The following is a 13282-nucleotide window of genomic DNA, read 5'->3' as shown; positions in this document are numbered from 1 at the left end:
TAATATATTTTGTTTCCTAAAGAATTACTTACTTTTACTTTTTTATAATAACACAGTAACAGTTGGTTTTAGGCAATGTGTGCTTTAATTACAGTTGTTCAACATTGATGTTCAATAAATAATCATAGAAAATGGTGTCTGTTTCCTTCAATTGTTTTAAGATCAAGTGATGCGCCCTTCATTCAGAAATCTCACACTTGTAATATGTGAGCATATTTACTGTACAAAACCTGTCAGGGAACCATGAAGGCAATAAATAAATAAATAAATAAATAAATAAATAAATAAATAAATAAAATTGTAATTAAAGAGTTAAAATGTTTAATTAATCGAAATTTTGATTTAGGTCAAATCGCCCAGGCCTACTTTAAAAGATATTCAGTGCTCATGCGCATCACCAAGAAGAAACTTACCTTGAACAATTCATCTGAAATTTACCACTGACTATGATGCATGTCTGTACAGTGTTTACAGCATGCATTTCAGTAAACAATGTTTTCTTTAAACTTTCAAACCTCAAACTGAAACCGGAAAACAGCACATCAATCTGTTCGGCAAGCAGAGGAGCAAAGTTTTTTCACTGAAGCGATAATGCTGTTTTTTTAAAAGTATGAAAGTATTTTGCTAAAATATATTTGCCAAATAAAATATTGAGAAATATTTGAGAAATATGAGCCCTTTTGCTGGCCGAACAGAGTGATATTCTCACCTTTGCTGGTGGTCTAGAAACTTATAAACAATTAAAAACTCTATAAAAAAGATAAACAATTTTTGGGTATTACTTAATAAGCTTAATTCTAATATCACAGCTGATTCGAATGTTATCACTCGATTGATTGGGCGTATTCAGTGGTTATCAGCTAATAGATATAGGCCATTCTGCACCTACAGGTTGGATCAGAAGGCTGTTATTATTCATCCACATAGTTGATCAGCTATAGATCACATATGGCTACGGCTGGAAGTTAACAAGAATTTTTATATTATTTATTAAATTTCCTATTAATGGTATTTTATTAGTCTACCCCTACCCCAACCCTAACCCCAACCATCACAGTAATGTAAAAACAGATCTGGATCTGGAGTATTCTCTATTAATATAGCTGATTAACCATAGGGATGAATGATAGCAGCCTTCTGAGCCTACCAGTAGTACTACCACACTAGTACTTCAACAATTCAAGTAGTTCCCCTGTTAATGCTGCAAGTGTAAAGTGCTAAAAAGTCACTACATCTTAGATGGTCTGAGGGTAAATGAAATACAGAGGTATTTAGAGGAGAGTATATAGAGGAAACAGAGAGTAAAATTCAATATCTTTTAAGACCTATTTAAAGACTTTTCCATACATATTAAGACCTTAAAACCAAACAGAAACACTGGCAAGATTTTAACTTTATTCATATACTGAATACAAATCTATTAAATCTAGCTAATTCAGCAGGTCGGCGCCTATAGAACTCTAGAAATAATGGTGTTGCCTTGGTTACTGCAGTAAACAAATCAGCATGACGTCAAATTTAGTAGGATTTTATTGATATCATAAACTACACACCATCCTGATATTGGCAAATTTAATTCAGGCAAACTTTAGCATACAACCATACATTGTATAATCAAAACTTATATAAAATTGAATACCTTGCAAATTGCATGAAATTTCTCTACATTGATTTATCAACTGTTAATACTTTTTAAGACCCCGGTGACACCCTGAATACCAGCTAATTTACATTTTTTGAATGAATCATTCCTTTAAAACACCATCCACAGGCATTTTACTTGACTTTCCAACAGCAAATTCAACAGCTGATAACCATTGGTTCTGTCTTGTTGGTTTGCTTTCTTTTTATCATACCCTTTGCTTCTGTTTCTCAAATGAATCAGACTCACTGACAGTCACAATAACTTCCACTGGTTTGATGGAACTGCCACTGGCAGCATCTGCCTAATCTTGAGAAGTGCCCAGACTGCATAGTTCATCTCCATTTCCACTTATACTGTTTTTTTTTTTTATATCCAGATGTTATTTCCTATTTTCTGAGTGGCTTGTGCAAGTGTGCTGTTCCTCATCCAGTCTTACAGGGGCACAGAGAGCAAACTCAAGTGTAGACGGTACTCAACATCAAAAGATGCCCAGCAACCCTGCTGATTTACTCTGCTTGAGATCACAGTGTATGAAGAGGCTTTCAGATATCGGGATATCATGAATGATGCTTGCTAAATAAACAATCACTAATATTGAGTGTACACAACAGTTAATTAAGCAAATGAACTTAAAAAGTCATATTAAACTTTCAATATCGATTGTAATTAGAATCATTGTTAATAACTGAGCAGCCGTGGAGTAAGTATAGTGTAGTATTTATTAATGTTCTCCCAATTTGGGTTTCTGCAGGGTGCTCCTGTTTCCCCCACAGCCCGAAGACATGCGGTTTAGGTGAATTGGATGAACTAAACTGGTTGTAGTATATGAATGCGAGAGTGTAAGGGTGTTTCCCAGTACTGGGTTGCAGCTGAAAGGGCATCCCCTACGTAAAACATATGCTGGAAATGTTGGCGGTTCATTGCGCTGTGCAACCCCTGATAAATAAGGGATGAATGAAAATAAATGAATGAATAATAATAATATTATTATTTTTATCATTTTGATTTCAGTTAGAGTAATTTAATATATTTTTATGCATTTTTTTTATAATTATGTTTATTGACGGCGATGCACTGGCGCAGTAGGTAGTGCTATCGCCTCACAGCAAGAAGGTCGCTGGTTCGTGCCTCGGCTGTGTCAGTTGGTGTTTCTGTGTGGAGTTTACATGTTCTCCCTGCGTTCGTGTGGGTTTCCTCCAGGTGCTCCAGTTTCCCCCACAGTCCAAAGACATGCGGTACAGGTGAATTGGGTAGGTTAAAAATTAGTGTGTGTGGATGTTTCCCAGAGATGGGTTCCAGCTGGAAGGACATCCGCTGCGTAAAAATGTGCTGGATAAGTTGGCTGTTTATTCCATTGTGGCGACCCGGGATTAATAAAGGGACTAAGTTGAAAAGAAAATGAATGAATGAATGAATGTTTATTGACAAAATACATAACATTATGTAGAATGTAAGAATACAAATAGTATCAGGACACTTTTTAACAATAAGCAAAAGAAAAATTAAAATAACAAAAAAAGTAAAAATACAAATACAACCCACCCCGCCACCCCACATCCATACAAGGTATAGATGTCACAAATTTTATCTAAACATTTCTTATTTTGATGTTACATAAAGATAGTTGAAATGGTTGATGGTAATAATAAACAAAAAACAATTAATGTCCAGAAATGTTGAACAAATAAATTACATTTACAAGTATGATAAAACATTGAATTAAAACAATAACATAAAATAAGAGATAGTAAGAACAACAACAACAAAAAAGTCTAGCAAAACTAATTATACGAAATAATAAATTTTAAAAGACTAACAAAGGTAATGTGTCAAGAAAAGGGCCCCAAATAGAATCACTGGGCTCTGGGCTTTTTTTCTGACAAAATACAATCTTTTCTCAGGGGTACTGTAAGATACAACCTCATTGATCTAGTGTTTTTTTCTCAGGGGGGTACTCAGACTTCCATTTTTGAAGTATACATTGTTTGGCTGCAGTGCTTGCAAGTAGTAATGCACCGACAAAGATTTTTGGACCGATATTGATAACCGATAAATCTTTAGATTTGTAGGCCGATAACCGATATATTAGCTGATAAATATTTCAAAATGTTATATTTTTACACAGTGAACAACTGATTTTATTTTAAAAACTTCATAAAAGTTTGAACAGTTCTTAGAATAGCACACCCAAAGCAAAAAAAGAGCAATCATTTAAAAATAGAGGATTATTTATTCATTTATTTCCTTTTCAGCTTAGTCCCTTTATTAATCTGGAGTCACCACAGAGGTATGAACTGCCAACTTATCCAGCATGTTTTACACAGCGGATGCCCTTCCAGCTACAGCCCACCACAGGGAAACATTCATATACACCCACCCACACACATCACGGACAATTTAGCCTACCCAATTCACCTGTAACGCATGTCTTTGGACTTGTGGGGGAAGCCAGAGCACCTGGAGGAAACCCACACAAACACGAAGAGAACATGCAAACTCCACACAGATATGCCAACTGACCCAGCCGAAGCTTGAACCAGAGACCTTCTTGCTGTGAGGTGAACATGCTACCCACTGTGCCACCGTGCAGCCCAATAGATGATTATAAAGACCTATATTGACGATTTCACATAAATCAACATGCCAAAAATAGATTATTTCCTTTTCTTTGCATAGCAAAATAACATGCAACTTAACTGTTGCATAAAAATAATAGGTTAAATAACATAACAAGAGGCAGGCAATTCTGTACAATGGCATGATGCTGAAATTTCATATTTATTAAAATATAAAATTTGGAATTATATTCACACATATTTTTCTATTTCATTATTGTTTTATGATATTTTTGATCAGTCAGTCTTATACATTTCTTTCAAAAAGTAGAGAAAATGATTGTGTTTGAATGTATTCTCTGTGTGTCTGTATTCAAAACCTGTTGGCTACAGTCTTAAATATGTTTTAATTGACAGTAAATAATTGTGATATCTTAAATAGGGTTATGTAAATGTCAATGGGTTCATGGTCCAGCAATTAATTTGTAGTTTCTATGTAGGTGTATGAAAGGTTTTAACTACTTTAAGAGTCCGGTTCAGTAAGTGTGCCTCTAAGCCTGTCCTGGATCAGAGGAATTCTCATGCGTGAAATGAACGCTTTTATTTTTAGAGGTGGGCAGGGAATAGAGACCTTGTGCTTTAGCAGGTATAGAGAAGCCAACGTACGTTCAATTAAAAATTTAGACTTATAGAACCTTTAGTTAGCCTTTGGAAAGGATCACTGCTGTGAAAGTGCATATTTTGAGGAGTTTGTGAGGAATCTGCAGATAATTTATTTAAGAAATTCATATGCCATCCAGATGAGCACCAAGGCTCAATGTGTTGGATCAAAACACTCACCAAGCCACAGCTCCAACTTAAATGTCAGTTTTCTAGATGCATTTCAATCTCAGCATAATGTGGAAAATGAGATCAGTCCGTATCATTATGCCCAAGGGTTTCTATAACCTCCATAACAGGATGGAGAAGAGAAAGATGCAGCATGAAAGACTGCTAATGCAAACATTACATATTCATAATTATGGGAGTTCTCTTCTGAAAGCTTTTGAAGCCATCCAGAGTGAATATGCTAATGCTGTCAGAAACTTTTTGACAAAGCATCACACTCAACATCTCAATGCAAGTTTAAAGCGCACTGAGAATAGTTTTTTACCATGATGTTGAGTGCATTCATAAGAAACTGACAACTGACTGAGTCAGAGAACTCAATCAAATATGTTTCTTATATGTAAACCAATCTGGTGGAGTGACTGAAATCTCATGATAAGCAGGTACTACTACACATCTGAAAACGAACAAACTTCACAAAGGTTATCTGGATCCACAACAGCCATATCAGCATTGTCATGTGGCTTACCATGTCATTCTGCTCCTCTTCCTTCTTTTTATTAAAGAGTAAAGTGTTAATTGAATGCATGATATTGGGAAAAGCTGACATTGTGATATTACAATTTCTGTATAATCACCGGCCACTTTATTAGGTAGACTTAAAAGTACTGGTTGGACCCCCCTTTCACCTTCAGAACTGCCTTAATCCCTCATGGCATAGATTCAACATGGTATTGGTAATATTCCTCAGAGATTTTGGTACATATTGACACGATAGCATCATGCAGTTGTAAAAAATTTGTCGCCTGCACTGCAAATTTCCCATTCCATCCCCTTACAAAGGTGCTGTATAGGATAGAGGTCTGGTGACTGTGTAGGCCATTCGAATGCAATGAATTCATGTTCAAGGAACCAGTCTGGGATGATTCGCGCTTTATGAAATGGCTTTTTGTTCTGCTGGAAGTAGCCATCAGACATTGGGTACACTGTGGTACTAAAGGGATGGACATGGTCAGCAACAATACTCAGGTAGGCTGTGGTGTTGACACAATGCTCAATTGGTACTAATCAGCCCAAAATGTATGCTAGGAAAATATCCCACACTATTACACTACCACCAGCAGCCATGAACCATTGAAACATGACAGGATAAATTCATGCCTTCATGTTGTTGATGCCAAATTCTGACCATACCATCCGAATGTCACAGCAGAAATAGAGACTCATCAGACCAGACAACATTTTTCCACTCTTTTATTGTCAAAATTTGGTGAGCCTGAGTGAACTGCAGCTACAGATTACTGTTCTTAGCTGACAGGAGTGCTCTGCTGCTCTAGCCCAACTGCCTCAAGGTTCGACGTGTTGTGCGTTCAGAGATGCTCTTCTTTATATCTCGGTTGTTTCTATCAAACCAGTTCAAACCAGCCTTTCTATCATACCAGCTCAAACCAGTCTGGCCTTTCTACTCTGATCTCAGGCATCAACAAGGCATTTGTGCTCACAGAACTGCCGTCACTGAATATTTTCTCTTTTTCAGACCATTCTAGAAATGGTTGTGCATGAAAGCAGTTTCTGAAATACTCAGAGCAGACCGTCTGGCACCAACAACCATGCAACATTCACTGTCGCCTATCTAGCCCATTCTGATGCTCAGTTTGAACTGCAGGAGATCGTCTTAAACATGCCTACATGCCTAAATGCATTGAGTAGCTACCATGTGATTGGCTGATTAGAAATTTGCATTAACGAGCAGTTACCTATTAAAGTGGCCGGTGAGTGTATATTGCAATATTGAGTAGAATTTTATCAGATGAAATGAATAGCTCTATTTGGGCAGAAATGATCATTTTTCATTGATTAGGATGATTCTGCATAAAATATAGTAAACCAATCACAAGCATTGATAAATACAGTAGAACAAAGATACGAGTGAAATAAACAGTACGGTTGTCTAGAGCAATATTCAGGAAAACAAATTAAATAATCAATTGAAACGAACACTATTGTTGTATATACATAAACACAAATGATCTTTCTTAAAGTTGCAAACATTAGTATTTCTTGTGGCTAAATGCTTTCAACTGTCTTGAACTGCTCACACAGTCGCAAGTCTTAAAACACATTCAAATGCTAAACCTTTTGGTAACTTTATGGTTAAAATGAGCAATTTAAATAAGGAGGATCTTGTGCTTAGTTTCATTGGCTTTTAACAATGTTTTGTTGATTTTCACACATGCGCTGAGCACATTTTTGCACTTTGTACAAATAAAATAAAATAAGACTAAGATAAGATAAGTATCTGAACAAGTAATCCTTTTTTTGGATACACTATAAACGCATTTGAAGATGACCTTTTTTTTGCCTTGTGATGTATTATATAATCATTGCAATTACTCCAAAAATCATGAGTGTTTTCAGCTGTTGCGGTCAAATATAATCCCATCTTAACATTACAGATCCTGTGATGTGACTATTGCAGATGCACACCTACTCTAGCGATATTGATGCTGAAACTATATACAGTATAGCCCTTATTAGATGTGCACTTCATAATCTTGTAAGAAGTAATAAGTCATTCAGGTACCTTTTGTCTATTGTTTTGGGTGCTTTGGGAATCTTTATCAAGGACATACTCCAGAACACAATGTTTACTGCGAGGGCCGAAAGTGGAAACCTGTACAGGCACAGTATTCCTAGCAGTGCCATTGTCTTTTTCACTTAGTTTGTTCAATTCAGGTCTGTAGGAATCTCTCAGCTCTGGTGCTTTTGAGGTATTCTGAGCCATTTCTGGCACATTGTGGGGCAGATGTGAGATGCTTGGGTTCAGTCGTTTCGAGGAATGCTGTCAAAACCTTAAACTCATCCTTTGATTGACCTCATTAACTGTGTTATCCTCTATTTCCGCAGATACCTTGGAATCACTCGTCCTCTGACCTACCCTGCGAGACAGAACGGACAGCTGATGGCTAAGATGATAGTTGGCGTCTGGTTGGTGTCGGCATCCATCACTCTGCCGCCATTCTGTGGCTGGGCACATAACGTCAACACTGCGGGAGTTTGTCTGATCAGTCAGGATGTGGGCTACACCCTCTACTCTACAGCTGTGGCCTTCTACATCCCTATGGTGGTCATGCTTTTCATGTATTACAAGATTTTCAAAGCTGCCCGCAGAAGTGGGGCCAAACACAATTTCACTTCACTCCCTCCAATTCAGTTGGCCTGTCCCGAACCAGCTTTGGCCACTGTAGATGGGTTCTGCATGCATGGGATGAAGAATGGTGCAACTTCCGAGGAGTTTTCTACCCTCTCCTGCTTGTTGAATCGTGAACGGCGGAGCGCATCGATTTTCAGGCGTGAGCAGAAGGCAGCAACCACCCTCGGAGTGATCATGGGGGTTTTCTCATTCTGCTGGTTGCCGTTTTTCCTCTTCACCACAGCAAGACCGTTCATTTGTGGGCTGCTCTGTAATTGTGCCCCCGTCTGGCTGGAAAGAGTACTGCTGTGGCTGGGCTACACCAACTCACTCATGAACCCTTTCATCTACGCCTTCTTCAACCGAGACCTACGTTCAACATACAAAGACCTGCTGCGCTGCCGTTATAGAAACATCAACCGGCGACTCTCAGCTATGGGAGTGCATGAGGCTCTAAAACTCTGACTGCTTATAATCTATATATACCTGGTTTACAACCAAGGCTCCTTGGAAAAATGCTCCTCTACCCACATTTAAAAAAAGCTGGCACACTAACAAGGACACAAAAGGCTGCATCATCTAGCATCATATGTTAGAGCATATCTTGAGAATACAGATTGAGTTATCCACATATCTCCAGCTAAGCATTGTAACCCCTCTAAAACTTCACTCCCATCTGGGTTATACCACTAAAAGTAACCCCTCTGCTTCCATTTGCCCTAAAGACCACTGCCTCTAGCATGTGACATGAGGCTCCTCACACAGCTCCTATTGACCTTTATTCTTCACGTACGAGCGGCCACAGCCATTGGAATCTTTTTGGCTAAAGACTTATAGTCTTATTCTATTACGTTGATTTTTAGATGATTAAAAAAAGTTACAAACTGATATTTTCTTAATATATTAGTCACTTTATTGTGTAGTCATGAACACACTTGTTTGTAGAGCAAATAGTTTGACCATTTTCTGCCATTTATTTTTATTTCTAGTCATTTCTCCCATAGGCAACTGATTGTGAAGTTCTAAAACAGGAGTGCTTAACCCTGTTCCTGGAGAACCGCCTTCCTACAGAGTTCAGCTCCAACCCTGATCAAGCACACATGAACCAATTCATTAGGATAATTACAGGCAGGTGTGTTTGATATGGGTTGCAACTGAAATCTGCAGGATGGTAGATCTCCAGGAACAGGGTTGAGCACTCCTGTTCTAAAACAAATCGTAAAAATGATTGCATGCTAGGGATGTAACGGTATCAGAATTTCACAGTACGGTAATACCTCGGTATGAATGTCACGTTACGGTATTTATTGAATCATTTACAGGAAAAAACAAAACTTATGAAAATACTCCAAAAAAGTGCCAAAAGTGTCAATGACATACAAATTAGCCATCTATCTGTAAGCTTTGAAACAGGAACTTCAATTTTAATAACAAAAAAATATTAAACCATGTAAAAAAAATAAAGTTTCAATTTAGTATTTTTGAAAACTCATCACATTCAACATTTAATCACTCACTCACTTAGATAGAGATGGGTTTAAAGGAAAATTATCATATAAATATAATCTGGTAAAAGCTGGTATCTCTGGGCATTTACAATGTCCCCTGCAACAGAAAAAACCCTTTCATTTGGGACTGAGGTTTCTGGGACAAGAGAGATATGACTTGGCCCAGGTTGATAGCAGTGGGTAACGTTGTGCATTGTCTTTCCCCCACTTGAGAGGACAAACCATGAGTGAGATAGAGGTCTCATGTCTGCATCAATCTGAACAGTGTGCTGACAACACCGCTATTCAGTACGCGCGCGACAACACAGCTGATAAGAACTCGCGCGACAACACCGCTATTCAGTACGCGCGCGGCGACAACACCCGCTTTAGAGTTTTCCAGCTCTTTTTCATCCCCGCTTCTAGCAGCACACTCCATTTCCGCATTACTGGATCTGTAGCGACAACAGACCGCAAGGGATGATGGTCTAGCATGGGATGATAGGAATTGTAGTTTTCGCTACCTCCCGTTCGCTTCATTCGCCTGAGCAAATTTTCTCAGAAGACCTATAGTTTTACCGAGTCATGCGACTTCGGTAATATCGAAAAAAATTAATATTGCGGTATGACGGTATTTACAATACCGTTACATCCCTACTGCATGCAGATTAAGGTCAATAGCGGCTGCCTTATTCACTCCTAAGCCTCACTCTCATTGGCTCCAATGCAAAACCTTCAGTTCTTCTTTCCCAATCTAATAATGCTTTGAACTGGTTCTTTCTGTGTTAAGTGGAAGGTGCACTAACTAGGACAGTAAAGACAGTCACAAATGTGCCTCTTGAGTACACAAGAGTTATGTTTACCCAAACTCTCAAACACCCCAAAAGCTCGCTCCCATGAGTCATGGAACCAAGGTATTGCTCCCTATTTTATTCGCTCAAGTCCAAGAAGTATTTAAAGTGTTGTTTTCAGTTCAGAAGTTTGGCACACTACAACAGCCTCTAACAAGCTGGTCTTCTTTATTACACAATAGTTACATCAGCAAATGCATTTTTATCTCTATAATCAGCAAAATCAAACTGTTGATTAGAGACCACTGTGCCTACTACAATACTGCTGATAAATTCTTGTATTCTGATGGAGGTTGACATAAAGAGCACCTGTCTTTTATCAATTTTCAGAGATGAAACAGATCTTTATTCTGCACACAGCTTGTGAAAATGCAGATATTATGCATAACAGTATTGAAATAAACAGCACCAATAAAAGAATGGCAATCCATACAACATCCAAGCTTAAAAAATGTTGCCAGATTCATATTGTGCATTTAGCAACCATTTCATCAAAGTGAAAATTGTGCCACAGACACGTTTTTCCAAAGAATCTGGGTTTTTCAATGTACTTTTGAGTGTTCTTTGTACCACTTAACCACTTAACGATACCGCTAACAGTATTTCAATACATGATTTGCTGTCCTACCTGACTTCAATGTCTAAATGTATTGTATATGAATAGCGTAGTCCTTTTAAACAATCTGTTTAAATTACATTATTAACAAATCGATATTGAAGAATAAACCGAATATGAAAGTGTGCGCATTTGTAGAAGTATGTCAAGATAAAATCACTTAAAATATTTTAGAGAAAGTAGTCAAAGTTTGCATAACCAACTAGTGATTTTTTCCGCCTGTGAACCAACCATATAGTTAAACTTTTCGATTACCTGACCTACGGATTGATGGCAGGACTCGCGAATATAATGTAATCAATAAACGATAAGGTCTATTGATTTACAGGGTTATCAACAATGTGTGTAAGTTTTTAGCTTGGAACAGCCTTCTGTTAAAGATTTTTTGGGTTCATCCTTGCTACAGGCAAAAAATCAAACCTCCTTTCAAATTAATTGCACTTTAATTGAAACCAAATCTAAGAGGTATTGGAATCGGTACTCGGTATATGCCAGTACACAAAGTAAAATACTCGTATCGGATTGTAAAAAAGTGGTATCTGTTCATCCCTACTAATGCTACATTGACAATTTGCCAAATCACCCTTTCAGTAATGTTTTTCGTGTTAAGGTATTGTGCTGAGCTGTAATGCCTGACATGGAAGGGCCTAAATGTATAGACAGACATATATATTTACTTAACTTTACATGAAATCATAGTAGCTTTGTATAATGGCAAAAAATAACATTATGGCATTTGTATTTTATGAGTGCAAACATAATGGCTTGAATAAATATGATGTTTAAAAAGAATAAAATACGATGCCAGTGCAAAATATGTAAAATACTTAATATAATGAGGGTATATATTAAATTTCATGAATATGATCTGATACTGTGTAAACCTGCATCTGTTTTAATTTGACTTTTGTAGCTAATATGTTTATATATTAGATTATATGCCAGGTTCACTTTGTCTAACTGTCATGTGCTATACTTCCAATAATAAACATACATGTTGTTTTCTGTGTTTGTGTGCTTGCTGTAATGTAATATAAACTGGAAAAGTTTTTCTTTATAAAACAGATAGTTCATATACTGTATATTGTGACAAGATGTGCTGAATATTCAGTTTGTATTTTACATCAGATTTTGTCAGAGAGCTTTTATCAGTATTCTGCTTGTTGATCCTGTGGGCTCAGTGTTTGTTTTGAAAGATTAAATACAAACATAGCTGTCTCAATACTCATGTTTTCTTAATAAATATTACCCTAATGAATATTCAGTTGCACATGTATTTCATTAGAAGCCTGAGCGTCTTCTGTACTTGTTTACCATTTGGTATGTCTTGAATATGATTAGTAATAATGTGTTTACCTATCAAGCCAGCATTTTTAATCTGATTGAAGGTGAAAATGTGTGAAATGCAAATGCAATACATGGCAACACTCTTGTGTATTTTATTAAATATGGTTTGTTTTTAATGGATGCACACCAGGGTGCAAAACAAGATTTTTTTTTTTTTAAGAAAATGCCTTGCATTTTTACATCTTTATGTTGTGCAAATGTACTAAAAGCACTCAACCACTGAAATACCAGACAGAACATCATGCGAACCACCTAGCAAAGCACCGTAATAGAAAAACACTCAAATTGTGAGTGATACACTTGTTAGCTTTTCTTTTTTTAAAGGATTTAGAGGGTCTCAAATCAAAAAAGGTTGAGAACCGCTGAATTAGATTATTAGCATGTCACTCAAAATAAAAAGAAAGCTTGAATAATTTTTAGATTTAAAGCTTGACTCTTCTGTAGTTACATTAAGACTGATGGAAATTAAAAAGTTTAAAAATTGTGGGTAGCACGATCGCCTCACAGCACGAAGGTCACTGATTCAAGTCTCGGCTGGGTTAGTTGGCGTGTTTGTGTGGCATGTTCTCCCTGTGTTCGCATGGGTTTCCTCTGGGTGCTCTGGTTTCCCCCACAGGTCCAAAGACATGCAGTATAGATGAATTGGGTAAGATAAAATTGGCCGTAGTGTATGTGTGTGAATGAGAGTGTATGGGTGTTTCCCAGTGATGGGTTGCAGCTGGAAGGGCATCCGCTGAGCAAAACATGCTCTGGATAAGTC

The 13282-nt window shown here is 37.2% G+C and overlaps 1 protein-coding gene across 2 annotated transcripts in view; it reads left to right on the top strand.

Annotated features, from left to right (window-relative positions):
* Positions 1 to 12431, top strand: part of htr7b (5-hydroxytryptamine (serotonin) receptor 7b) — a 38659-nt gene extending 26228 nt beyond the window's left edge. For both annotated transcript variants that reach the window (XM_688581.8, XM_073914627.1), the window contains exon 3: positions 7936 to 12431. In XM_688581.8, coding sequence (XP_693673.3) covers positions 7936 to 8686 — 751 coding nt within the window. In that variant the 3' untranslated portion in view covers positions 8687 to 12431. The remainder of the gene's footprint in view (positions 1 to 7935) is intronic.
* The last annotated feature ends 851 nt before the right edge of the window (positions 12432 to 13282 follow it).

Source organism: Danio rerio, chromosome 10 (assembly GCF_049306965.1).
Source record: "Danio rerio strain Tuebingen ecotype United States chromosome 10, GRCz12tu, whole genome shotgun sequence".
Classification (NCBI taxonomy): domain Eukaryota; kingdom Metazoa; phylum Chordata; class Actinopteri; order Cypriniformes; family Danionidae; genus Danio; species Danio rerio.
This window is presented reverse-complemented; position numbering and strand designations above follow the sequence as displayed.